Here is a 27,804-nt window from a genome sequence, read left to right on the forward strand (position 1 = left end):
TCTCTCTCTCTCTTCCCCCCAGGGCATGGAAGGATCTTTTTTTAAAGTATCAGTAATTCAGGGAAGGAAGTAAAGACGGGGAAGACAACAGCACGAGAGAGAGAGAGAGAGAGAGAGAGAGAGAGAGAGAGAGAGAGAGAGAGAGAGAGAGAGAGAGAGAGAGAGAGAGAGAGAGGCAGGCGGGCGGGCGGGCGGGCGACGACGAACCCAGCATTTGTGTTTATTTAGCCGAAGAAGAAAAAGAAGAAAAAAAGGAGATACTTTTGTTTGGATACTTGAGGTTTATTTGTATACTTTAGAACGAGGGCCATGCAGATTGAACGCATGAGGAGTGCATACACAAGCAGGCCATGCAGGAGGCAGGAACAGCCATGAAATGAACCAGGAGAAGAGGTGAAGTGAGGAGTGAAGGAGTGGAATGGACAGAGGTGTGAATATAAGGTCGTGAAGTAGCGCAAAGGAGGAAGGACCATTATATACATCGAGGAGGAACAGTGTGGCTTTTAGGAGTGGTGGAAGGTGCGAGGATCAGGTGTTTCAAGAATGTGTGTGAGAAATACTTAGAGAAACAGGAAGGAGGGTAGGGTGGGGTGGAATGGAGGTTAGTATGTGTCATTTATGGATTTGGAGAGAATGGGTTGGGGGGGGGTGGGGTTATGATATAGGTCGACAGATGTGGGTATTCTCTGGAAGGTGTTCAGAAAATATGTAGAGGGAGGGAAACTACGACACAGGTTGAGGAGGATTGTATCACAGATTGAGGAGGATTGTATCAAGGGAGAGAGTGTGTGTGTGTGTGTGTGTGTGAAGCCCTAGTGTGTGAGTGGGCCCAGGGGAAGATGGGTTAGTTATGGAAACGCCCACAGCCTCACCGCGGAGGAACGGGTTGACAGACGCCACCTCGACCCACCCTGCTGTGGCGAGCGGCTCATCAGTGGAGTTAGTAATGCAGGTTACCTACGTACTCATTGTGGGGGGAGGAGGGTAAGGGAGGAGGTGGGTAAAATCGAGTGTGTGTGTGTGTGTGTGTGTGTGGGTCGGCCATGCATGAAAAGACTCGTTGATACACGCGTATTGCGGTGTGTGTGTGTGTGTGTGTGTGTGTGTGTGTGTGTGTGTGTGTGTGTGTGTGTCATACATCTGGACGTTCAACTATTGCTGTATGAAACTTTGTCGATTTAAAAGCCATCATTCCACGCGCTAACGACAGCATATGGCCATTCACACACACACACACACACACACACACACACACACCGATTACACAACCCCTTTTTTCTCCCCCCTCCCTTCTCCCCTTCTCTCTACCAGGAGCGGAGGTACCCACATCACGAACTCCATCGATAAGCTCGTCGCCATCAGAAGATCGAGGCTGAGTTTGGTGAGGTGTTCCCCGGCCGGGCGAAACCCTTCACGAAAATAAAAAACCTGGGGACTCGCTCTCCCTCCCTGAGGGAGAGTGGGTTCTTCTTAACAGCACAGGGAGACGAGGCAGATGCCCTCGTGGACAGGCGTTAGAGGGAGACAGATGCACTCCTGGACAGGCGTTAGAGGGAGACAGATGCACTCCTGGACAGGCGTTAGAGGGAGACAGGTGCCCTCGTGGACAGGCGTTACAGGGAAACAGATGCACTCGTGGACAGGCGTTAGAGGGAGACAGATGCACTCCTGGACAGGCGTTAGAGGGAGGCAGATGCCCTCGTGGACAGGCCTTACAGGGAGACAGGTGCGCTCGTGGACAGGCATTGGATTAAAAGAAGTCCTTCCACCATAAGGACATGTTTATGGTTGGGAAGAACATATGCAACTTAATGTTCTTTGTTGTATTAGAGAAAGTACTGGCAAAACATGTTATTTATAGATTATTCCGATATGCAATTTAGTTCCCATTTGGTACACGACGGGACGACTCTTGAGCACGACGGTACGACGCTTGAGCACGACGATGTAACCTAATCATCGCGTACGGTACGACCCTTGAGCATGACGGTCCGACTTTATCATCACGACAGTAAGACCCTTGAGTACGACGGTCCGACTTTATCATCACGACAGTAAGACCTTTGAGTACGACGGTACGATCCTTGATCACGAAGGTACGACCCTTGACCACGACGATGAAGACTATGGCTTTCTAGAATTGATCATCGGATATTTGATTATATTCATGGAAAGGAGTATTGTATATATTTGAATATTATCACTCATGAACAAAACATCTTCGAATTACAGGTCCCAATCGCTATTGTACTGGTTGGAAATGTGTTTAAATCGTAACTAAGAACACATGGAATACACAGATGATTAAGTACAAATTAAGATTGAAAAAATAGAAAAGAATATCATTGAAAGTTAGTGAATAAAGTGTGAAAAAAAAAGAAATAGTGTATAGTGTTATTGTACTGAGTTATGTGAGTTGACCGTCTCGAAGTCATTATCATGAATAACCGTTAATTAGCGCTGTTCTCTGACTCATTAGCGTTTACTCTGCGTAGTAAGCGGTGCTGGAATGCCGTCACACACAGCTGAAATTCTGATGTATCTGTGTAGTGATAATGATATGATCTTCAACAGTGAGAGGACAATTTCTGGATCACGCGGTGTATAGCAGTAGTGACTCTTCTCCAATCGCCCATGGCAGTGAACTCTGGCGCCGGGCAGTGATCCGATCGCCTGCGTGCTGTTGAACAGCACCGTATGAGATGCACTGTGGACACCCCCTACCCTTGTCCGAGAGGGACCCCATGACTCGCTAGACACAGGGAGCAGAGAGCCTTGATGCCACGGCCACTCATCGGTGGACAGCCATGGAAAAGATACCAATGAGTCGTGGCAACAGTCAACCCAACGGGAAGTACGACCACTACTACGACTACTCCTACGACCCCGTGCCCGGCTACCAGGAATACGAGTACCAGCCTTCGACCAAAGCTCCGCTCAGCCTCCACCTCCAGCCTCAGACGCCGCACAACTACCTCCATCCCGGCGAGGACGACCACGACCTCAAGCTGCGCGATGGAGGGGGGATCGTCGTGGGAAGGAGCGGGGAGGAGGTCGTCGGGCCGAGAGTAGGAGGAGGAGTAGGAGGAGGAGGTGGTGGTGGAGGTATGGGTGGGTATGGCAGGAATGGAGCGGGAGGAGGAGTAGGAGTGGGGGAAGAGAGGCTCAGAGGAGGAGGGAGAGGAAGAGGAGCAGCAGTAGGAGGAGGAGGAGGAGGGGAAGAAGACGAGACCAGAGGAGGAGGAGGAGGAGGAGACAGTGAGGTCTTGGAGGGACAGAGAAGATGGTGTTCCCTGGTGATCCTCTTCCTCATCATCCTCGTCGTCATCTTCGTCATCATCGCAGCCTTCATCCTCTACTTCAACTGTGAGTACCTATCGTTATTTTCAACATCTATTCTCCCTTGTAGATAATATACGTATATATAGATAGAAATTTCGTTAGATAGATACATATATGTGTGTGTGTGTGTGTGTGTGTGTGTGTGTGTGTGACTAAACCGGTTTGAGTGGTGGCGTGACCTCGCTCTCTGAAACGCCAACCGGTTCCAGCTGACATTTGAATTTGGTGAGCTACACGCTGGTGAATGGTGAGGTGAAACATGCATCTGCCAGCGTTCACAGCACAATGGGAGGCGCTCGTCGCCTCTCTGTCTTCCCCGGGCAGGTCGGGGCTGCTGGGCCTTTGTGTATAGACGTCGGGAGTAAGTCTTCGCGCTCCCTCTCCTTCGCGGAGGTAAGCAAGATTATCCCCTGTCTGTGAATCATCCAGTCAATTGTCTTACGGTTAATTGAAGATAACGCGTTAACAGCATATGGCTTTCGGAGTGTACCTAGTTTAGCTAGAGGTTTTCTGGTAGTCTTTGTGATAGACTGGGACTTCAAGGTAGCTGATCCGGATTGATTTACTTTGCGTTGTTGTAGTTGATGACGATGCTTCGTCTGAACGTGATGGGAGGATTGAACCAGCAAGCGGTGCTCTCCGCTTTAAATCTGCCACTCTTGAGTCGTGATAAGTGAGGTGCTACATCTGAATGATGCCACCGCTCCCGGGAACTTCCCTGCGTAAAAAGAAAAAGAAAAAAGGATCAGCTAGGAATGGACGACGACGCAGAGTCGCGTCGATTCAAGGTGAATATCAGCGAGTCAGTCGTGAGTGAAGCTTAATCATAATGGTGATGACGATGTCAGGTGGTCAGCAGCTCAGCTGAGACAGATCACCGCCGGAGATCAAGCTGGTAGATAATCCTTCATCGTAGTGTGTAGACGGTATCCAACCCAGGGGAGTAGATAGGGTGATCTTGTAATCAGCCAAGAAGGAGACGCTGTTGAGGATCGGCTTAATGGCACACAATGTTCCATTCTGTGCTACTCTCATAAGGGACTTGAGTAAGACAGTGTATTGCACTGTACGTAATTGAAAGAGAAGAGGACTTCTGAATTGATATGAGAGCTTCTCGGGCAGTTCGTTAACGCTGCTGCAGCTGCGACTACTCCTTCTGCCTCTGCTGTTGGGGATATTGAGATCGCTAAAGTTCTGCAGCACCGAGGCCTCCCTCTCCACTCTCCCCCGTCTTTAGTGAAGACTGGTGGTCGGACGGGCGCTATAGCCAGGAGGAGGAGGAGGAGGAGGAGGCTCCTGCTGCATCTTGTAGTCTGTGAATGCCGACTGACGTCGACCGCACCTGAAGGGGTGATTGTTGCCGTCGTAAAGATAGGTTATGGCGCTGACGTCCGCTGGAGGAGACGGTGTCTGAAAGGGGAAACATCGGCGCGACTCCGTCGAAGCTCTTACTAAAAGGGGCAAGTGACGTGCCGCTTGAGAGATCGGGTTGACTTGAATAAATGTGGTCGACGGTTGTATCTTAGATGAAGCTCTGTCAGAATTTAGGGGGAGATAGACAGGGCTTTTTAGTATCGTCGGGGATAAGATGTGACGGTCATATGTGTTCTAGGGAGAGAGACAGATAGAAAAAAAAGGTCAAAGCACCTCTGGGCCATGGCTGAGCAGCAAGGAATTATGTGTGTTTACGGTTCATAACTTTGTCGAGAAACTGCGATGTGAGTTCACCAAGAAAACTTCCTTCTTAGCTTCCACGTACTGACGGTATGGGACAGATGAGCAGTCCTCAGATGGGGCAAGATGTGGTAGCAATGGTCCAGCAAGATGTGGTGGAATGGGGCAAGATGTGGTGGCGATGGTTCCAGCAAGATGTGGTGGAATGGGGCAAGATGTGGTGGCGATGGTTCCAGCAAGATGTGGTGGAATGGGGCAAGATGTGGTGGCGATGGTTCCAGCAAGATGTGGTGGAATGGAGCAAGATGTGGTGGCGATGGTTCCAGCAAGATGTGTGTGGAAACAGTACCAGCAAGAACCTCATATTCTAGGAAGAACATGAGGCGACGTCGAGGACTACAGACGAATAATACTTGAGCTCGTGATCACGTTGCCATCCCTGTCAAATATATACCACCACCAGGGACAGAAGACGTATACCGCATTCACCGAAGGCAGGAACAAGATCCGGGGAAAGTGGCTGCCACTCCCTCCTCCCTCTTTGGATGTCAAGCTGCTGCATGTGACATGAGCAGACTACCTCGGCAAAGGTTTTGGCCGGACGCCGAGGAAGCGGTCATCAACCTACGATTGCCCGTTGACAGCGGTGCCTCCGGGCATGCAGGATTGATGGACTGGACTTCCCCTTTTAACTTAGACGGCTGTTCTAGAGCTTGTGGCTTGTGATCCCACAGTGCCACGCGTGGGTTTGGCTGTCTTTCTGGTACGCACGTGGGGTCTGTCTGTCTGTCTGGGACGCACGTGGGTCTGTCTGTCTGTCTGGGACGCACGTGGGGTCTGTCTGTCTGTCTGGGCCGCACGTGGGGTCTGTCTGTCTGGGACGCACGTGGGGTCTGTCTCTCTGTCTGGGACGCACGTGGGGTCTGTCTCTCTGTCTGGGAAGTACGTGGGTCTGGTCTGTCTGTCTGTCTGTCTGTATGGCTGGATCATCTTTACGAAGGGGAAGTGGTTCACGACCACTGACAATGAGGACTAGCTAACGAGCCGCGCTGAGGATTTCTATATTACGTTCCCATATTTCCTTTTCACTCGCTATCCTTCTCCGTCTTGGAGAGCCCTCCAAGTGAACCTGCCTCCAAATAACTCTTCACCTCCCTCCCGCAATACCCTTCCCTTCAGTCAATAGTCGAGGGGGGGGGGAAAAAAAAAGGTATTAATAGCTTAACTTCACCTTGCCCCTGGGACCGTCCGATGGTGTGTGTCTTCTTTCTCACCCGTCACCGGAACCATTGGGGTTAAACAGTGCGAGGTCTCCCACCCTCACACCATTCTCCGCGTTTTCTAACTTGCCTCTTAACTTCTTAGAACACTTTGATACGCCACTCCAAAAATTCTTAGAGCACATTTTTTTTTTAGTTAAGACTTGAAATAGATTGAAATTGATAGCTTTATGTCCACACACACACACACACACACACACACACACACACACACACACACACACACACACACACACCTGGACCTCGTTAACAACCATACGACCAAATTTGCTCATCGATCTTTTATAAAAGTGATACGCGCGTCCGCCGCCACCAACACAAGAGTTTAACACTGTAATGACCCCTTTTGTCTCCAACACAAGGTGTGGGGAGGGATTACCCAGCCGTCACACAGCGCAGTGTGACCGGAAGCCAACACGAACGATAGATAATTCGAGAGGCAAGGCATGAGTACGACCGGGGAACAGTTGGACGTTCAGATCTGCCGTTGTCTGATCCGATTAGAATATCATCGGCCGAGCGTCGCTTGGCTTTGAGGGGGAAGTAGAGTGGAGCGGACGAGGGGAGGAGGTGGGTGTGCACCTCCTTGCCAGAGCACCTCGCTGTGACCTGCTGGTTTTTTTTTGGGGGGGGAAGAGGGGTTGTGGGTTGTCGAGTACTCCGGCTCGATCGTCCCTGAACTTTCGTGTTGTTAATCACGTCTCAACCATTACACACGTTCTCTCTCTCTCTCTCTCTCTCTCTCTCTCTCTCTCTCTCTCTCTCTCTCTCTCTCTCTCTCTCTCTCTCTCTCTCTCTCTACACACACACACACACACACACACACACACACACACACACACACACACACACACAGGGAGACTGTATTTTCCATTAGCGGAAACATCATGAAATTTCCGGTAACTGTGGGGGGACATTCTGTGCGAGAAATGGACCCTCGTGTAATGGACATTTATAGCAGGATGTTCGATACCATTTGTCACATGTACAGACGGTAATAGAATGCTGTTCAGACCCAGGTCCACGTGTGTGAACACAGAGCCGTTAATATATTTTTTGGTTATTATCAACTAAAGGGAAGTTTTGGGGAGCTGAAGAATTTGGTTATGTCAGCTGAGATGGTACGGGCAATTGAAACCTTAATTGAGGCCATCTTATTACCCATTTCATCGTCCAATCCCAAGGGATGGATGAACAGCTGCGTTGACCGTGGGCCGACTGCCGCAACCAGGATTCGAACCTATGCGCTCGACTCTCGGCGGCCAGTGAATGCATCACGGTTGGGAAAACGCTAACCGCTACACCACGGAGGTCCATAGTTTCATAGTTTCCATAGTTTTATCTTCATCCAGCTCAAGTAAACTCAATTTGGTCGTTCTGTGTACATGGTTATGTGTTTCGGACTTTGGTTTAGTGAGTGGGAAGGCAACACAACACCATGGTTATGTGTTTCGGACTTTGGTTTAGTGAGTGGGAAGGCAACACAACACCATGGTTATGTGTTTCGAACTTTGGTTTAGTGAGTGGGAAGGCAACACAACACTCAGTTGTAGGTGCGTTTGTGCACTGAACTGTTGTCAAGTGGTTGATCAGTCATGGTGTGGCTGTAAGTCATCATCCTCCTCGAGAGGGAGAGGTACAAGGAGGTGTAAATTGGCCCCTTTGAACACGACGGTAACAACCAACCCCCCTTAGTGGTTGGTTGGTTGAATGGTAGTTTGGGCTTTAGTCCTCTCAACTGCCAGAGTCTTTAGATAAGGCCGTCAGCGCAGCTACTACGTCCACCAACCCAAGAAAAATCGAACGCCCTCTCGTCTTCAGGTGTTAAAGAATGATTCATGGTGAGTCAAGTTGATTAACATGATTCATGGTGAGTCAAGTTGATTAACATGATTCATGGTGAGTCAAGTTGATTAACATGATTCATGGTGAGTCAAGTTGATTAACATGATTCATGGTGAGTCAAGTTGATTAACATGATTCATGGTGAGTCAAGTTGATTAACATGATTCACGGTGAGTCAAGTTGATTAACATGATTCATGGTGAGTCAAGTTGATTAACATGATTCATGGTGAGTCAAGTTGATTAACATGATTCATGGTGAGTCAAGTTGATTAACATGATTCATGGTGAGTCAAGTTGATTAACATGATTCATGGTGAGTCAAGTTGATTAACATGATTCATGGTGAGTCAAGTTGATTAACATGATTCATGGTGAGTCAAGTTGATTAACATGATTCATGGTGAGTCAAGTTGATTAACATGATTCACGGTGAGTCAAGTTGATTAACATGATTCACGGTGAGTCAAGTTGATTAACATGATTCATGGTGAGTCAAGTTGATTAACATGATTCATGGTGAGTCAAGTTGATTAACATGATTCATGGTGAGTCAAGTTGATTAACATGATTCATGGTGAGTCAAGTTGATTAACATGATTCATGGTGAGTCAAGTTGATTAACTTGCTAACACTGGAGAGTCCTCTCAGAGTACTTTCTGTACGTGTGTTTATATGTTTTTTTCTTTCATACTATTCGCCATTTCCCTGCGTTAGCGAGGTAGCGTTGAGAACAGAGGACTGGGCCTTTGAGGGAATATCCTCACCTGGCCCCCTTCTCTGTTCCTTCTTTTGGAAAGAAAAAGAAATATATATATATATATATATATATATATATATATATATATATATATATATATATATATATATATATATATATATATAATATGCTTGTTATGAAACAACACCATCCACCTTCAAATAGCACCACCACAAAGAGAAAGTTGTTAAAAGGATTCTGCCTTTAGTCTCCCCTTCCCCCTCCCTTATATTATCTGGGTCGTGAATCACAAACGCCGGGAATAGAAAACGGGAAAGATACGTAGAGCAAACCCAAATGAGCGCAGTATGTTATGGGATTATCGATTACCGTTCGCTGACCCGCCTAATATGATGACAGTAAAGGTGATTTGGCACCTTGTCTTTGGGGTGTGGGGGGGGGGATGGATGGCTAGTGGATATTGTTCTGCTATTTATTCATTTGGTTATTGGGTTTCAAGTTACAAAGGGCGGGGGATGAGACGTGTTCAACGTTCTTTCGGTAAATTATTTGCCCTGCTGTGCCGTTAGTCTCCCTTTTCTCTCTCTCTCTCTCTCTCTCTCTCTCTCTCTCTCTCTCTCTCTCTCTCTCTCTCTCTCTCTCTCTCTCACACACACACACACACACACACACACACACACACACAGAACATATGGTTTATCAATAAAATTCATGTTATCATTCTAAAAGCCAATATATATATATATATATATATATATATATATATATATATATATATATATATATATATATATATATATGTCTCAAACACACACACACACACACAACATATGGTTTATCAATAAAATTCATGTTATTCTAAAAGCCAATATATATATATATATATATATATATATATATATATATATATATATATATATATATATATATATATATATATATATATATATATAAATAAATATATATACCTTCATATTCATTACAAAAATAGTGATCACATTACGGTGCCCAGCGAGAAGTCGTTCTTTTAGCATTATTGTCGATAACTGTCAGCAAAGCGGACAATTTGTAATAAACGAACCGAAATTCTTGTACATTTAATAGCGTATTTTTTTTCAAAGAGAAATAGTCATAATTTTAAAAAGAAAATTAAACAGCGCTGCTTATATAATAGCAAGGATATAAAAGAGTTTGCCGGAACAAAATACTTATATAGGAAAGTTCATCGGAACAAAATATATGTTTTGAATCTTCTTTGGAATAGAACGAGGTCATTAAACTTATACGTGTGACTTCCTGGTCTTTGTGTTCATGTATATTTAAAAGTCGATTATACTGTCGTAATTATCTAATAACTGATAACACTTTAATGAACCAACTCACATTGAACAAGTCAAAGGACTCATCGATAAATGACCCGCTGGTACATTTTTTTTTTTTTTTTTTGCTTCGTTCTACATATATAGAGATGTGTACAGTGCATTATTTCTCTGTATATCCTTAAAACATTGTTTAATTTTGATCATTTATTGCCTTAATGGATTTCAGTATTCTGAGGCGATATTTTTTTTTTCTTTCCCTTTTTTTATTCATCTTCCATTTTGATTGTCGAATCGAATTTCTTACCACGGGATGTCGCGCGAAGTTAAGCCACTTTTAAACTCAGCAACCGCCCGGATCACTCCGTGGAGCGTCCACCCATGACAGCAGTGTCTGCATTACGAAAGCAGTTTGTCGAGTCTTCCTTCTCGATCGAAAGAGGAGCAAAATGGGACATCGGCTCTGAGATATACGAGAAAAGGGGCGAACGAGGGCGAATGGCTACGGGCCACCATTATCATACTTGTGTCTCAGTTGTTTCCAGAGGGGTTGTAGGTCTACGCGACCTATTAACGAGACGGGAGGGGACCAACGAGTGCACAGCTCCTCCAGTCTCGTGCCGTACAGTTACGTTAACCGGGCCTTCCTCGTTGATTAATGGTGGACTAGCCTCGTAGACAGTACTCTAGTACAAATAGATCAAGTCAACATACCTCCTTACGAGAACATCGAGAAATGTGATGTTGTTACGTTTTAACTTCAATCTTTTCAAGAGCAAATATATCCACAGCGCGTTTTCTTCTAACCGCGCCGAATGCAGCGATAAGAAATGATACCAGAACAAATCACATACTGGAGGCACTCAGGAATTTCCCAGTGGCATGAATCGTGTATTGTCATGTCACTGCGTTAATTAGCTGCACGCGGGATGTAAGCACGAATCTTTTCCCGTATTTGCCAGGACGAATTTTTGAGCGTGGCTCACGCAAGTGGAGATCACAAAGAGAACAATGGAAGGATTCTTGGTTTCTCGTTAAATTGATCTTCTCAGTCGAAAGAAAAACCAATATATATATATATATATATATATATATATATATATATATATATATATATATATATATATATATATATATCTTTCTTTTTTCTCTTTCTTTTAAACTATTCGCCATTTCCCGCGTTAGCGAGGTAGCGTTAAGAACAGAGGACTGGGCCTTTTTTGGAATATCCTCACCTGGAAATGATGGCCTACTTCGGAGCGAGTAAGTTCCTTGACTAGACTCTCGCACAGCCTTGCCACAGGCGCCATCTCACTCGCTTCGTAAAACCCTGCGTGACAGACGTAAGGTGTATCACAGTCTCTCAGCTGTGTGGACCAGCCTTCGTGTTGAGGGTGACATAGCGAGCCAAAGAGAGAAGGTTCCACACTGCTGTAGCCCATCTTGATTTATGGTAGCCTCTCTATTCGTCCCCGTTCACATTTCCGGCGACGGAATAACTTCATTATTCACGATAATTGGTAAATAATGACAAGGGAGAATCGGCGCCCGCGCAGGTTTTTGTTCTGGTGGATGGCAGTGATGTTGGCCCATACATGCTTGTCATCAGTCGTACCGCTCATAACCGCATCATCTGCGCTGCGTCGCTCATCATAACCGCATCATCTGCGCCGCGTCGCTCATCATAACCGCATCATCAGCGCTGCGTCGCTGATCATAACCGCATCATCAGCGCTGCGTCGCTGATCATAACCGCATCATCTGCGCCGCGTCGCTGATCATAACCGCATCATCTGCGCCGCGTCGCTGATCATAACCGCATCATCTGCGCCGCGTCGCTGATCATAACCGCATCATCTGCGCCTCGTCACGCATCATAACCCAAATCATTATCACCGCATCACTTCCACTTGTAATTGCGTTACCCGCTACGTTACGTAACTTTGATGTGCTAATCGTCACGAGGGGTGGGGTGAGGGGGGGGTGGGGTGGGGTGGGGGGGGGGGGGGGGGGGGGGGGGGCGCTAATTGGCATTCAACAATGGTTGTGTGTTTGTGTGTGGCGTTCGTGGGGTGAGCATTGTTGCACTCACCAGATATGGTAATGAACGCACCTTAGGGTCATACCGGGAGACGTACGTGTACAATGTGTATTGGTTATATATATATATATATATATATATATATATATATATATATATATATATATATATATATATATATATATATATATGTATATATATATATTATCCCTGGGGATAGGGGATGAAGAATACTTCCCACGTATTCCCTGCGTGTCGTAGAAGGCGACTAAAAGGGGAGGGAGCAGGAGGCTGGAAATCCTCCCCTCTCGTTTTTTTTTTTTCTTTCTTTTTTTTGTTTTTTTTACTTTTTTGTTTTTTTTTCTGTAGTCTGCCAGGTTACACTACTCTACTGCTCTCCCACGGGATTCGAACGTTGATCTCCTCTTTTTCTTTTTTTTTTTTTCTTCACAAAGACTTCCACCCACGTCCCAGAAGAAGTTATGTCATAAAATGATTCGTTTTCAAGTGAAGGATTTGCGCATCCTAATTTTTTTTTTTTTTTTGTTTTTTTACGATGGAGAATAATCTTATTTACCGGTCATACGATTCTTCACATTTAGTTTATTGATGTATCGTCTAAATAAACTCAAAAGTTCTGAATATAAATGCATAGCTCATTAAGACCTTCGTAAAGTTTTGAATGCCCCCACTCATCGTAGGAAATGATAAAGGATTTTACTGGTAGTTGTTTGAAGATCTTCAAATCGTAGAATATATATATATATATATATATATATATATATATATATATATATATATATATATATATATATATATATATATATGTGTGTGTGTGTGTGTGTGTGTGTGTGTGTGTGTGTGTGTGTGTGTGTGTGTGTATACTATCCCTGGGGATAGGGGAGAAAGAATACCTCCCACGTATTCCTTGCGTGTTGTAGAAGGCGACTGAAAGGGGAGGGAGCGGGGCGCTGGAAATCCTAGCCTCTATTTTTACTTTTCTGAAAAGAGGGAACAGAGAAGGGGGTCAAGTGAGGATTCTCTCTCCAATGCTTAGGTCTCTCTTCTTAACGCTACCCGCTAACGCGGGAAATGGCGAATATTGAATATATATGTATATTATATATATATATATATATATATATATATATATATATATATATATATATATATATATATATATATCTGTATGTATGTATGTATTGTTGTCATTACATCACTGTCTGTTGATAGCTGTCGGGTAAAATTGTTCTTTTGACAGAAATAATCCTTTGATGTTTTCAGCAACTGTAGTATATTCACTCTGATGAAAGAATATCGAAAAAAATATCGACATGTTCCTAACCATGCTTCTCTGACAATCCCTGGTTGATCTGCCTAGCTTGAACCTCTGTCACAAAAATAGCCCGATCGCTGAATGAGATCAGCACCGCCTCTGTTGTTGACCATGTCTGCTCATTGGTGATTAAGATAATCCATCAGAAATCTGTATATTTCTAACACAGAATACTCAGAGCGTTCAGTATATGCTCACAGCTATGAAAGGGGGTTGAAAAAGATTAATATTATGAGCTTATATCGTGTTGTGTATTATAATAATTCTTATCCCAGGGTTACAAAATTGTTATTACATTATTGTTTCCCTTCTTCTGTACGTTACATGTGAAAACAGATTCTTCATTGCTATCTAGCGTGACGAAGAACATGCCATACCCTATCTTTATATTTCAGTATTCTTTAATGTATTAAACCTAAGAAAATAATCATCGTAGATACTGAAGAAATAAATGCCTCTGGTGGCAAATAGAAAACCTTTCCTTGTAACAGTAATCAACACACAGAAAGGTAATTCCAACGATGTTTATTTTATACTTGTTTGTTGGCGAGTCAGTGTCGCAATGTCGATGGGAATGCTCCCCCTCCGTGTGTGACATCGTATGCCCCCAGTCAGAGCGGCCATTCCAGATGCAAAGCGCTGCACTAAAGCAGAAGATAACAACACAGCCTCTCGCCCCGAGCCGGAGGAGTGTTTATCAACTCCCTCTTACGCCTGTCGGTATTGCCTCAATCTTTTCTTTATCTCGGCACACAAGACTCTTCTCCCACCCAGTCGCGTCAAGTCTTTAAAACCCGTTCCTTTCCACTCAAAAAACACACACACGCACACACACACACACACACACTCAAATAATCATATATATATATATATATATTCTTCCTTCTCTTTATTTCTTATTATCAATTTACGTCCGGCTCTTTCCCTTTACAGACCGATAGACTATTTAGTAGTGATAAAGATGCCAAATGCGAATTTATAACCCTAGTCCATAAAACCGCCCCAATAAAAAGAGGGGAAACTGTAAATTCAGTGTTTCTGGGAAACAACAAAAAAGTGCTGATAAGTAGAATTTGAAATATAGAAAATGGGAATAAACAAGAGTGAGGAGAGGGGGGGCTATGCTGTATTACGGCATCATTGTGGCTGAATGGATGTACGGGGAGGGCTTTTGTGTACTCGTATCCCCAACCAGACGCCTGTCACCGGCCGCGCTCATTTGTCTCAGTGGCAGGGAAGAAGAGGGTGTGTGGTGGGTGGTGGTAGTAGTGGTGACAAGTTCCTCCTACCCCAGCGCGGAAGAGTTCCTTTTACTCGGTAGTCAAGGAATGTGACGAGAGATGTCCACAGCCTAACAAAGAGGCTTTTATTCTCGTGAGTATGAGGAAACACATGGGAGTTAGAAATGTGTATATTTCCGTGTATGCGCTTGATCCGCCGTGGGTGACGGATCTGTTTCACAGTATTATTATTATTATCCTCGCGGTCGTTTACATAAATGACACGTTTGGATGGTGACTGACTATATATATATCTGTCACCTCATTGATTTGATGGTGGCACAACATCTGTATCATTGCATTGATTTGACAGTGATATATATATATATATATATATATATATATATATATATATATATATATATATATATATATATATATATATATATATATATATAACAGGACATCTATATCACCACAGAAATGTTAACTGAATAACGGTATGGTGATACGACAGCTGTTCACCACAATGACGATATTGCTGTTTCCTATTTCCTTACAGTTTGTGTTTCTTATGATGTCTACATTGCCCAGGTCAGAGGCCAAGTGACTGAAGCTATCGCTAGGGACATCCATCTTGGCTGTAGACACGAGGCTCGCACTTCAGAGGCTGAAAATGTTGGGATGGGTGAAGTAGAGGGTTCTTTTTTTTTGTGCAGTGATCAAGAGAACCTTAAGAAGACAGCAGGGAAAAACTTGGGGAGTCGCATTGTCGCCTCCGGCTCGAGCTGAGATGCAGTTTCTCTTGCAGTTCAGCGCTTTAAGTATTTGATCCAATGCAGGTCCAGATGGCTGGAGATAAAGCTATGAATAAAGATATCTTTCGTGGCTATTGAGTGGAGGGACGGGAGTCTTTCGAAATTGAGGAATTCGGGAAAGGGGTTTGCTCGTTGGAGGGTTCCTGTAAGTGCGTTGAGGAAGAAACACTTGCAAATGATTGTACGATCATCCAGATATGTGTCTCCCGAAGCTGAAGAAGAGTCCAGACGTATTCACATCATCTTATATTTCTTTAACGAGTTATCTTGTATGGAAACATAATAAGGTTTCCCCTGCGATGCGCTACATTTTCTCTTAAGTTCAGAGCATCGTGTCTTGATGACATAGCCTCTGGGAGATCGTAGTTCAAGGAAAATTTATCCTCCATGACTTCTATTTATTATTCCATGGTGCCCAACAGACTCATGATAAAAGGGTATATAGAGAGGAAGGGGAAGAAAGTACACAACCCATGTATTCCCCCGCGTCTCTTGGAATTCTCAGAATTTTATCAACAGTCATAATTCAAGATTTGCATAGCTTTTATTTTCTTCATATTTTTTTTCTTTTTTCTAAGTAGCACTGGTCCTTATCTTTGACGGCCCGTCTCCATAAGAAGATACATTGATTGGTTGATTGGTTAACGTGAGTATTAATTAACCCCCGTCCGGGATCATTGAGGCAGCTGTAACCATGGCACAACCAACCACCACCCACTCAGTCGAACGAATTTCGAAGCCCTCCTTCGCGTGTGTTCAATATACACATTATTCCAGGCTCGTATACACTCCCACCACTGCACACACACACATGACCCTTCGTCGCTCTCACTTGGCCCATCCTCTTTCAAAAGAACAGCATCGCTGACGTAACATAAATGTAATAAGAAAAAAAGAAAAGAAAAAGAAGACTAACATTAAATGTGCTCTCTTCGCGTCAAAAAGCCCCACGTTGATTTCACTCCAGCCTCATCAGCCATAAGAAGAAAAAAAAAAAAACCCAAGACTATCGATTGTATAAATGGCTCTCACCAGTGCCAGGCATTGTGTGGCACCCGGGCACGAGAGAACCCTTGAGTCAGGAGCCACGATCCGAGAGGTTGTAAACACGAGAGGCTGCGAGTGCTTGCCCTCCCTCGCCAGCCTCGGACTTGAAGGAGCTGTTGCCCTCAATACAGACCGTCGAATCAGCAGGTTTTGGAGGATGTTGCCTTGGTTCTATTGGTAATTGGATGTCAAGAATATATATATATATATATATATATATATATATATGTGTGTGTGTGTGTGTGTGTGTGTGTGTGTGTGTGTGTGTGTGTGTGTGTGTGTTTTACTGGATACTTTTCCCTCTGCAATAAAAGGCCATTCGTGCAGGGAGAGTGTGTAGTGTGTACAGCTTTATGCTGATCTTAAACACGTGAGAAACAGCTGTTCAAGATTTTAGTTTAGTAGACGTAATGCGACCCTGATGGCCTTGAATGATCCTGGCTGTTGATTAGGATGAAAATCCAGATAATCAGCCAACCAACCGACCGACCATCACGACCATCCGACCAATCTCGCGTGTTTTTCGCCAGGAAAGTATTCATGGTTGCGGTGCAAATGAAGCTTACGCCTGGCGCATCTTATACGTGGCGATCTAATGTGGCGTGGTGCATCGCCTCTTTGGCCAACTTGTCCCGGCTTAACACATGCATACACACTCTCACTGTGATGTGCAAACTTTTCCCCGCCTTAATCCAGTGAATAAGAAAAAAAAAAAAAAGGATAAAGTTGTTATTTGCGACAAGGCAAAACTTGAGCCAAATTCATTTACATTTTAAAGTTTAGCTGGAATGCACAGGTTCTACCTCGCTCATACTGTGAGAGAGTGATTGTATAATGTCAGGGTTTAAAGTTATTTCTTTTTAGCTTTGCATTCAATTCGATGATACATATCATCATTTCTTTATTCCTCTGCTCCATTTGACGTACAAGTATTAATTTCCGTGAAGATAATTTATGCGTTTTTCTTAACATAACAACAAAAAAAGTTTTATGATTGCCATTGAGATAGGTCATGTCTTCTCTCCTCTCTTCGCTCACAACACCCCGTCCCACCACCACCACCACCTGCACACACCCGCCCCAACACCAGCGCACACCACCGCCACTACCACCACCAGCACACACACTCGAGACTCCTCCTCCTCGTCCTCCTCCTCCACCTCCTCATCCCGTCGGCCTTTCCTCAACCCCTGTATAAAACTCCCCCTGGTGAGGAAGTGGAGGCAAGGGAACCTCGTTAACCTAAAATTTCACCATCCATCTCACGGGGAGTTCATATGTAATCGCCCGGAAGATGTAAAAGTTTGGGAAAAGGCGTTGTTAAAAAAAAAAAAAATAGATGAGAAAAAAAAAATAGTTCTCTCGTCGGCAGATGTGAGTCTATCTTGCCGTCAGAGCTGAGTCTCTCCCCAGGAACTAGGGTCGTTCTTGTTGTGGGAGGTAGTCCAGGTTTCTTTTAGTTTATATTGGGTTCGTTTGGCATGAAAGTGGAACGTTCCTTCAGGCAAGAGGGAGGTGTTGATATTAAGTACCTGTGATTTCTCTGTAAACTGTTTTCTTTACCGTGTATATATATATATATATATATATATATATATATATATATATATATATATATATATATATATATATTCATTTATTTATTCATTTGCTTATACTTTGTCGTTGTCTCCCGCGTTAGCGAGGTAGCGCATGGAAACAGACGAAAGAATGGCCCAACCCACCCACATGCACATGCATATACATAAACGCCTACACACGCACATATACATGCTTATACATTTCAACGTGTATATACATGATACATACACAGACATATACATATATACACGTACATATTCATACTTGCTGCCTTCATCCATTCTCGTCGCTACCCCGCCACACATGAAACAGCACCATCCTCCCCCCGCCCACGCGCGCGAGGTGGCGCTAGGAAAAGACAACAAAGGCCACATTCGTTCACACTCAGTCTCTAGCTGTCATGTGTACTGGACCGAATCCACTCTAGCAACAACAACCTAGGTATGTGGCTGAATATGCGTAATTAGGTTCCATTTTCGACATCCCAGTGAAGCAATAGTCAGTACCATTTAGTGAGAGTTATTGACGGTAAACTAAAGTTATGAACGTAGGCAAGAACGAACGGAATTATTAAAACCATCATCGAACACACACACAATAATCATCGAAGGTGTAAACACATCGATCAAAAAGGTATTAACTGTCAGTAAGTTATTTGCCATTTGTCAAATAGACCATCTCTCATTTTAAGCGGGAAATGAATTAGAATACGTACCCATACTTTTTTTTTTTTCTAACTAAAGCCTACAGTGTTTTGGAGTTACAGAAACAAACGTGTAGTAGGAATGGCGTATTTTTTTTTTCTTTTTGGAGGTTTAACATCTTGTTTGATGCCATTTTATATCCCTGTGTCTTTTTGTAATCCTCTTTAGTGGGATTTGACCTGCGTAAGTGGATTTGGTAACTGCTGACCAGATTCGAAAACAGAACAAAAATTTTTACACTTTTGAAGCAGAGGTTGAAGGAGTGCAATTACCGCTGTACAGCTGGTTTTTGTTCGATGCGAAGGAACTTGCTGGGAAAAATGTACAGATAAATTGTGGGTTATCGTCATTATGGTTTTAAAAAGAAATGCAAAAGAAAAAAAGAAAAAAAAAAGCCCTTGCGAGGCTGTAACCCAGCGAATCAAAAATCAAAAAAAAAAGGGTATAGATAGTTTATCGTTTATCGTCATTATGGTTTAAAAAAAAGAGAGGAAAAAAAAATCAAGAACCCTTGTGTGGGGCTGTAACCCAGCGAATCTTAAAAAAAACAAATTCCCTGATAATGCGCAAACCCCCTCAGTTGAGCTCAAGGATCTATTACCCTCCAACTCTTTCCCAAACTTCCTCCTGCTACACTTTATTCTTGGGAACCTTCCAGCAGAACTCTTCCAGATTTCTTCCACTTCCCAGATCCATCTCTCTCTCTCCTCCCTGTCAAAAATCAAGGAGGATATTCATCCTTTTTTTTATATTTATTATTATTATTATGCAGTCCAGTTTTGGATCTGTTTGGAAATATACGTCAGATTTGGTAATTATGCTCGTGAGTTCTATAATGTCTACTTTAATGACTTGTTTAACAGTCTTACCCATGCAGTTCCAACGACACACATGAATTTCCAATAGAGCGTAAGACCCACTTGAATTAGTTTACCCTGTCAGACATAAGTTCTCTTTGATTGGGTAAGATTTTTGGCCCTTTCTCCCTACCTGAACATTTTCATTCTCAAACATTCATTCTTGTTACAATTCCTTTTTTTTTTTTTTTTATTCAATTTTGTCTTGCTCTACGTCAGGGGATCACTTCGTATTTGAAATACGTACATAATGAAATTGTTAACATATAAGATGTATATATTATTACACTACATATTCAACATATGGTGGGATTAGGTCTTAATGACCATGATCTATTAATGATCATTATGCTTACACATATGTGTAACATCAATCATGGTGTTCGTACGGCTGACATGTGCAGTAGGAATATAAATTATTGACTATTTTCTCGAGTGTAGCCATACGTCAAGCCACAATCAAAACGTCTTTTGTGCACCAACCAACCAGCCGGTAGAATGATATATGTATTTTTGTTCATACATCACCCCGTGCATTAAACCCAAGTGGCAGGGTGTGTGATGCGGGCGCATGAGTCACGCGAAAGTCAATCTGTTCCGCGGGTCACGCAGATAAAGGATAAAGAAATGCTCTACATTCAGGAGCAGGGTAAGTCATTCTTCTTCCTGTCTTTCCACTAACCGTATTTCATTCGTTAAGAACGACGTGATATATATATATATATATATATATATATATATATATATATATATATATATATATATATATATATATATATATACATATATATATATATATATATATATATATATATATATATATATATATATATATATATATATATAATATATATATTCTTCCGTGTTTATTTTTACTTTAAATCGTTTTACAGATTAGAATTCACCTCTGTCTTCGTACCGATTTCAATTAGATCCAATGAAGGCTATTAAGATGATTAGCATAAGTGCAGTAGACGAGGCTGTAAATGGGAGATTAACGCGCCATCTAGCCATCCGCATCTAACTGGTGGATCACATATGTGGCTGGTTAGTCGTGTGTACTACTTCAGTAGCCTATCAGCCGACAGGGTCATGGAGGCCATATCGACATGCGTTAAGAATTCTTCTAATCCGACATCCACTATATTCACTGTTGGGCCATTGTTTACAACTACATTGATACATGTATAAAGATTTTTTTTTTTTGGGGGGGGGATTGGGGGGACGCCTTTGTTCAAGAATATAGTTATATCCTTCAAATTAACAAGATATTTATCATGACTATGACCTTAGCTGACCAAATATAGTAGAGCTTGTCATTATAACGCATATTCCTTTAATGGCTGGACGTCACTGAAACAAAGAATACCTTAGCTCTTCCTTTTCGATAATGATTTGAAAAAAAAAAAAAAATATGCCCGTTAGGGCAAAACACTCCACACAATGCGTATGTTTTCATCTAAACTAACAAAGAAAAACAATGTGTTACATGAAAGGGATGCGGAGCCTTGATGAACGAATGTGTTGCTACAGATCAGGTGGTTGCAGGAAGCCTCCTCTCTCCTCCACCGGTGAGGTGAGGTGAGGTGAGGTGAGGTGAGGGGGGGCTCCTCTCTCCTCCACCGGTGAGGTGAGGTGAGGTGAGGCTCCTCTCTCCTCCACCGGTGAGGTGAGGTGAGGTGAGGTGAGGTGAGGTGAGGGGGGGCTCCTCTTTCCTCCACCGGTGAGGTGAGGTGAGGGAGGGCTCATCTCTCCTCCACCGGTGAGGTGAGGCGAGGTGAGGTGAGGTGATGGGGGCTCCTCTCTCCTCCACCGGTGAGGTGAGGTGAGGTGAGGGGGGTGGGGCTTCACTTTGCGTCCTTGGTCAACCGAGCGAGCGAGCGTTACGGAAGGTTTGCTGGTGTTGGACAAGGGCCTCCTGCGTGGGGTCCTTGTGAGCGCCGGAATGTTCCCTCCTCCTCCTCCTCCTCCTCCTCCGCCGCCTCCTTCACCCATAAAAAAGAAAAAAAATCGAAAATGATTTAGAAAAGGGCTTCTCCCTCACGTAGAAGGTGGAGGGGGGGGGGGGGGGGATGGTGGTGGTTAGGCTCCCAAAATGCGCCCCAAGACAATGGAGAAAGAAGCATCTCTCCAGTGTCGGAAAAGTAATTAACCAAGATTGAACAATAGACTCTACGAACAATGGGCGAGCGAGGCAGAAGCTCAGGGTCTTTACGTACTTCTGGCATCACTGGCTACAAAGTTTACGCCGGTTTTGGCATCATTGTGAGAGCGTTACGGAGTTAACGCCGTTTTCTTTTTCTTTTCCTTTTTTTTTTCGAGGCTTCCCTGTGATAGAGCTTTAATATTTCCAGCGGTCGGTTATCAGCGCATCGGCTCTACGTAGTTTATAGATTAGAGCTTCCCCCTTTTTTTTTTTTTTTTTTAGAGAGAGAGAGAGAAGAGGCTTCCTAGCCAAGTATAGGTTCAGTGAAAGGGACATGGGGCTTCTTATGAATATTATTTTTCGCGGTTCACTGTATAGGATGCCAGAATGTTGTTTGACCCCATATGATGGTCATTCTGTGTGGCGTCTGTGGAAGGCTGCGGGAAGGTGTATGCCGAGACTGGCAGTAATGGAGCGAGGTCGCAGAGTGAGGGTTGAATGTTGATAAAAGAAAAAATAGATGACATTTACTCTCTCTCTCTCTCTCTCTCTCTCTCTCTCTCTCTCTCTCTCTCTCTCTCTCTCTCTCTCTCTCTCTCTCTCTAACAGAAATTAGACTTTTGCTTATGTTTTGTAAAATCCATCAGTTAATCCCCCTGACGCCACACCACAGCTCCGTACTTCCGGAAGGTAACATAACTTGTATGCATCTGAGAGTCTAGAACGTGAACGCTGAATGCCACCGCCCTCCTGTTTGGACAGACACCTTTAAATGCAATAACATTACACTTAAAACCCAATTACAATTGTTTTGTACTCTCAAGACCCCTTTTTTCCACGGGGCGCTCCTCCCGACTTCGGGGATGCGCTGCAAGCGTGGAGAAAGGTGAAGTGGGTTCCTTTGGAGCATAGCCTTGTGACGCCATACCGCTGGCAAGCGTCGAAGGACATTAAGCGCGATGACAGACGGTGGCATACGGAAGTCCACGGAACCATTCCGTTGATATGATGAGATATGAACTTGACAAGGAACCTTTTGTCTTATAAGGGTCAAGCTAGTTGAAATGTTGTTCGTTTAGTCTCTATAGGATTTTTAACAACATTCAACACTTCTGTTAAAGTTAACATTTACGAACGAAAAGTCATCATTTAACCTTCTGGTGGTATTAAATGTTAATTCTATGATGACTCACTTCCGCTATGCATGAAGCCTCTTATTCCTCGTGTTTTTTTTTTATCTGTAAAGTTGATACCGATGACATAACACTAACGCTGGTGCTTTTTCTGGATTGGTCTGGAATTCTCACCAAACGCCAGGAAAGGTTTGTTTATTGATTCATTCATGATTCCCCAGTTCGATGATGTGATACTCCTTAAGTTTAACTTCTGCCAAGTTTAATTTGGTCCTTTGTGGTCAAAAAAAAAGGGGGGAGGGGGGCGGTCATGAATGTCTCTCTAACCATAAAGAAACTAATCAGAAAGTCTTAAATGATATCTAGATTTGGGTCGTTTGAAACTACCGCATCGAATTATCTTGTAAGATGATGATCATGGACGTATTTATCATTATTCAAAGAACATCTAGTCATATATAAACTATATACATTTTTTCCTTCAATATTTTTGACAGGCAAGTCATCATCATCTTCGAAATATAATTTGGTGTTTGAGCGAGATCCAGCCCTGCTAAGGGTACAGAGTTTCATACCATGATGTTCTCATGAGACACGTATATGGGTTCAAAGACCCTTAACTCACGCTGACGTATTCATCCACTCGTCTATTGACCCTTTACCTCGAGCGGGAAGTGCAGGGTCTGTGCCAATACCCAAAGTTCCCTTCCTCTCGGCTGTGCCGTAAACATGAAAACCCTATGGTAAACCCTTCCCAAGTCCTCCCCCAAACAACTCGTCCCTGCTGATGATAACAAAGGTATTGTTTATAGCATCGTCTCCAGCTACCTACCTGGACCTGGTGGACCTGGACCTGAGTCACCCCCCAAGGTTATATAGAGTTCAGAACATCAGAGCGTATACGTAGGTAATCCCTTCTCCCTCAGATACTCGAGTCCTTTTCTCTATGACTCTTGTGGGATGAAATTCTCGAATAACACCAATTTTTTTTTCCTTTTCTTTTTTTTTAATGGGGGGGGGGGGGGGCACCCCGTGCTGTGTGCACCCGAGTAATGAAAACGGAGCGCCGTGCTCTTTTTGAAAACGGAGCGAGGATGACCCACCGCCAGGAGTTACGGTGCTGGATGAAGGCAACATATGTTTTGGGGAACAACGTAGAGAGTTTATGACAGCGTGATGAGGCCAGCGCGGGTTTATGGCTGGTGCTCTCGGTGCATGATTCCCCCTGTGCCCCAGGACCCTCCTCCTCCTCCTCCTCCTCCTCCTCCTCCTCCTCCTCCTCTGCCTCCTCCTCCTCCTCCTCCTCCTACTCCGTACTGCCGCCTCCAACCCTGGCAGCTTCATTACCTCCCGGTTATATTCGTAGATTTCGAACTTACGAACTTATTTTTCGTGCATTTTCCTGTAACGAAAGTACACAAAGTGGATTCATATTTTTTTTTCCCAGTAAGAGAGTAGAAAAAAAAAGAAAAAAGATATGATCATACACACACACACACACACACCAAAGTATGCAGTTTTACAGAGGAATAGAATACAAATCGTAAACTGTTCTTTGTTAATCAAAACTTCCTTCCAACCCTTATCGTCTACACCCGAGAGATTATCATCAGTAATGGAAGCGTCACATATCGCTTCCAGACGACGAAGCAACGCGCCCAGACCAGCGCAAGAGAGGGGGGAAAAAAGCCAAGAACATCTCTTAAAGGTTTTGGGTTAGTATAGGAAGAGCCGGGTTGTGACACGATGCGCTCGAACGCACCCCTTCCGCGACCCTGTGTTAGAGTTTGCCTCACGAGAGAGAGAGAGAGAGAGAGAGAGAGAGAGAGAGAGAGAGAGAGAGAGAGAGAGAGAGTGAGTGGGGGCGCAGCAGCAGCGCTCCTGCGCATGATTAGTATTCTCAGAGCGTTTGGCTCATGGACCACATTCGCGGTTGAGAGTTAGATGTGGTCATGGGTTCATCTCTTAACACCTGGAGAAGCTGTTGAAACATTGCTCGGCTGGGAGTCAAGCTTCGTCTGAGTGAATCTTCACACACACACACACACACACACACACACACACACACACACACACACACAAACACAAACACACAAAAACACACACACACACACACACATAGTTCAGAAGACGGGGTCCCTGCGAGTGTAGAACTCTCTTTCCCCCTACTGAACAAATACGCAACTGCAAATAAGTAAACACAAACACACACACACACACAGACACACACACACACACGTGTGATGCTTGGCTGGTACGCTACCTGTAGCGTGGAGAGTTAAAAGCATTTTTTGCCTGGAAACCAGAAACCTGCGTAAAGTATGATTAGAAATGGCGTTATCAAAGCTTTGGTCAGTTCCGGTTTCATTGACTCGCGTTTGCGTCATGATGGAACGGCGCGTTTAACGAAGGCCATCGATCGGCACGTTGGCAGGTAAAGTCTCTCTCTCTCTCTCTCTCTCTCTCTCTCTCTCTCTCTCTCTCTCTCTCTCTCTCTCTCTCTCTCTCTCTCTCTCTCTCCTCTTTTTTTTCCATAACGAGGCACTGATTACGGATGCTACTGTCTTCAGCTCCTCAGGGTACAGTCTGCCTGTAATCTATGTAATCCCTCCCTCCCTCACTCACTCTCCCTCCACCACCTACGTCACGTACGGAGTTAACGGGGAGAGCACACCCCTCCCCAGATGTGAGGATGAACATTCGAGTGGTATCACTCAAGCTTATGGAACGGACGAAGGGAAAGGAAGGAAGGTAGGGAGGACTGTGTGTGTGTGTTGTGTGTGTGTGTGTGTGTGTCATGGCATCTTGCTTATGTCTTCAGACAGTCACAGTGTGGATTCTATTGGCTCTGGCCTCCTCCTCCTCCTCCTCTTCCTCGTCTGGTTTTCCCTCGTCCCCATCTGGCATGTTATTAGCAACTGTAGAGGAAGGTGTTTCCTCGTGGTCGTCTGGTTACAATAAACAGAAGGAGGAGGAGAAGAAAGAAGACACGGAAATCGCCCGTTAACGTCAATGGAGAAAATATCAATCTCATGCATTTATTATTATTAACCAGATCTCTCGTTGGATGGAATATCCTTGCTCATGGTATAGGCCAGTCGTGTTCCCGCCATCGGTGTCTTCGTCTGTTTTCCCACGCTTTGCTGAACTGACAGAGTGCGAGAGAGCTTCTCGTACCCTTTAAATGAACCGGATGAGACGTGGAAACGATGCATCATTACTGTAACATTAATCTCTTGATCTCACAGTGAGACATGTTCGTCCTGCTTGGTCCCACCTCCCCGGGGGAGTTTGAGTGGATACATAGCGGATTTAGGCGTGCAGTTACGGATAATTCATACCATCATCGCTTCGATCCAAGCGACATTTTTTTTTGTGGTGGTAGATCAAGAGCCTGTGTCACCTTCATTCTTGTCTCACAGCCGTGGCTAGAGTCACCAGAGGTGTTGGTCCTACTGACAACCTGACAGCCTTCGTTCACTCCGTCTCAAGTCACTTTCTCGTTCATCTCTTCGTTTAGACGTGCATAACTACCGAATTACATTAGCAGAAATGCCTTAGTACTCCTCCTTTTCCTCCTCCTTCACTGACTCCTGGTCATTGACCTAACGAATAATTCATATGTATAAGAAAAAGTGAAATGTATACTTTGGTATTTGATACCACTGCGGTTCTGAAGTTTAAAGTATTATAGGCTACTGAAAGGTTAAGGTTGTGTGCTTAGTTTATAATTCATCATCGTGTACTCACTCCCAGGCTGAGATAACTTGCCTTGGAGACCATCCAGCTGAAGAAGGGCCATCTGTGCACAGAGAGCACACATAGTCTTGGAATCCTTTACAACCCATGAATGTCTTTCTCTTTTTTTCCATATTCAAATGGCCATAACTCGACGTTAACTGCCTCGTTGACCCTGGTAATCGATAGGGCCAAAAGGTCAAATAGCCATGTAAGCTCAACTTACCGTCAACATTGTCTCCGACAGCATTGTTTTCCAGCATCTTTCAATAACAGGAGGAGGTAGTACACGCTGACAGTCTGTCCTGGATTCGTTTTCCCGAGCAGTAGCAGCAGCAGCAGCAGGAGCAGGAGCAGCAGTGTAAGTGACGCATCGTGAAATATGTTATGTATCCACACGGGCGGAGGAATATCTTAAAAGAACTGTTATTGGCGGGAGCGCATTGTTTCCGGTCGTTTAGATATTGTGTTAGGGAAAAGAGATTCCTCTCCGTTACATATCCGCCGAGGCGTTATGGTAAATTATGTAAATTATGTAGATTTTAGGGCAGCCTCTCCCGGTCTCAATTAGTGTAGGTTACCCTCAACATGTCGATACAAGTGATCCATTCTGACCCAATCTAAAGTTCGAATGGGAGTGACCCAGTTTCGTAAGTCTCCCCTTAATTTCTCTTGACCATGTTCTTAGAAAAATTTAACCAACGTAAATTTCGTTCGTAATGTGACTTAATAATGACAAGCGGTGAAGGAAAATCATGGCCACAGTGTGTTGTTTCCGATTTTTCGTATGTGTTTGTGTCGAGGAAAAGTTGATAGCGTAAGCATTGAACTCAGACCCCATTACGAAGACTATGCGACCTTCGAGCTCGAAAGTACGACCCTAGGTGTGTGATGGGTACGACTCTCGAGCACGAAAGTACGACCCCTAGGTGTGTGATGGGTACGACCCTCGAGCACGAAAGTACGACCCTAGGTGTGTGATGGGTACGACCCTCGAGCACGA

General features: G+C 44.1%; 1 protein-coding gene across 1 annotated transcript in view; it reads left to right on the forward strand.

The window, feature by feature from the left end:
* The window catches only part of LOC139754080 (agrin-like), a 292,522-nt gene that overhangs the window by 37,052 nt on the left and 227,666 nt on the right, over positions 1–27,804 (forward strand). The window contains exon 2 of the mRNA XM_071671130.1: positions 2,233–3,366. Coding sequence (XP_071527231.1) covers positions 2,808–3,366 — 559 coding nt within the window. The 5' untranslated portion in view covers positions 2,233–2,807. The remainder of the gene's footprint in view (positions 1–2,232; positions 3,367–27,804) is intronic.

Source organism: Panulirus ornatus, chromosome 16, assembly GCF_036320965.1.
Source record: "Panulirus ornatus isolate Po-2019 chromosome 16, ASM3632096v1, whole genome shotgun sequence".
NCBI classification, from domain to species: Eukaryota; Metazoa; Arthropoda; class Malacostraca; order Decapoda; family Palinuridae; genus Panulirus; species Panulirus ornatus.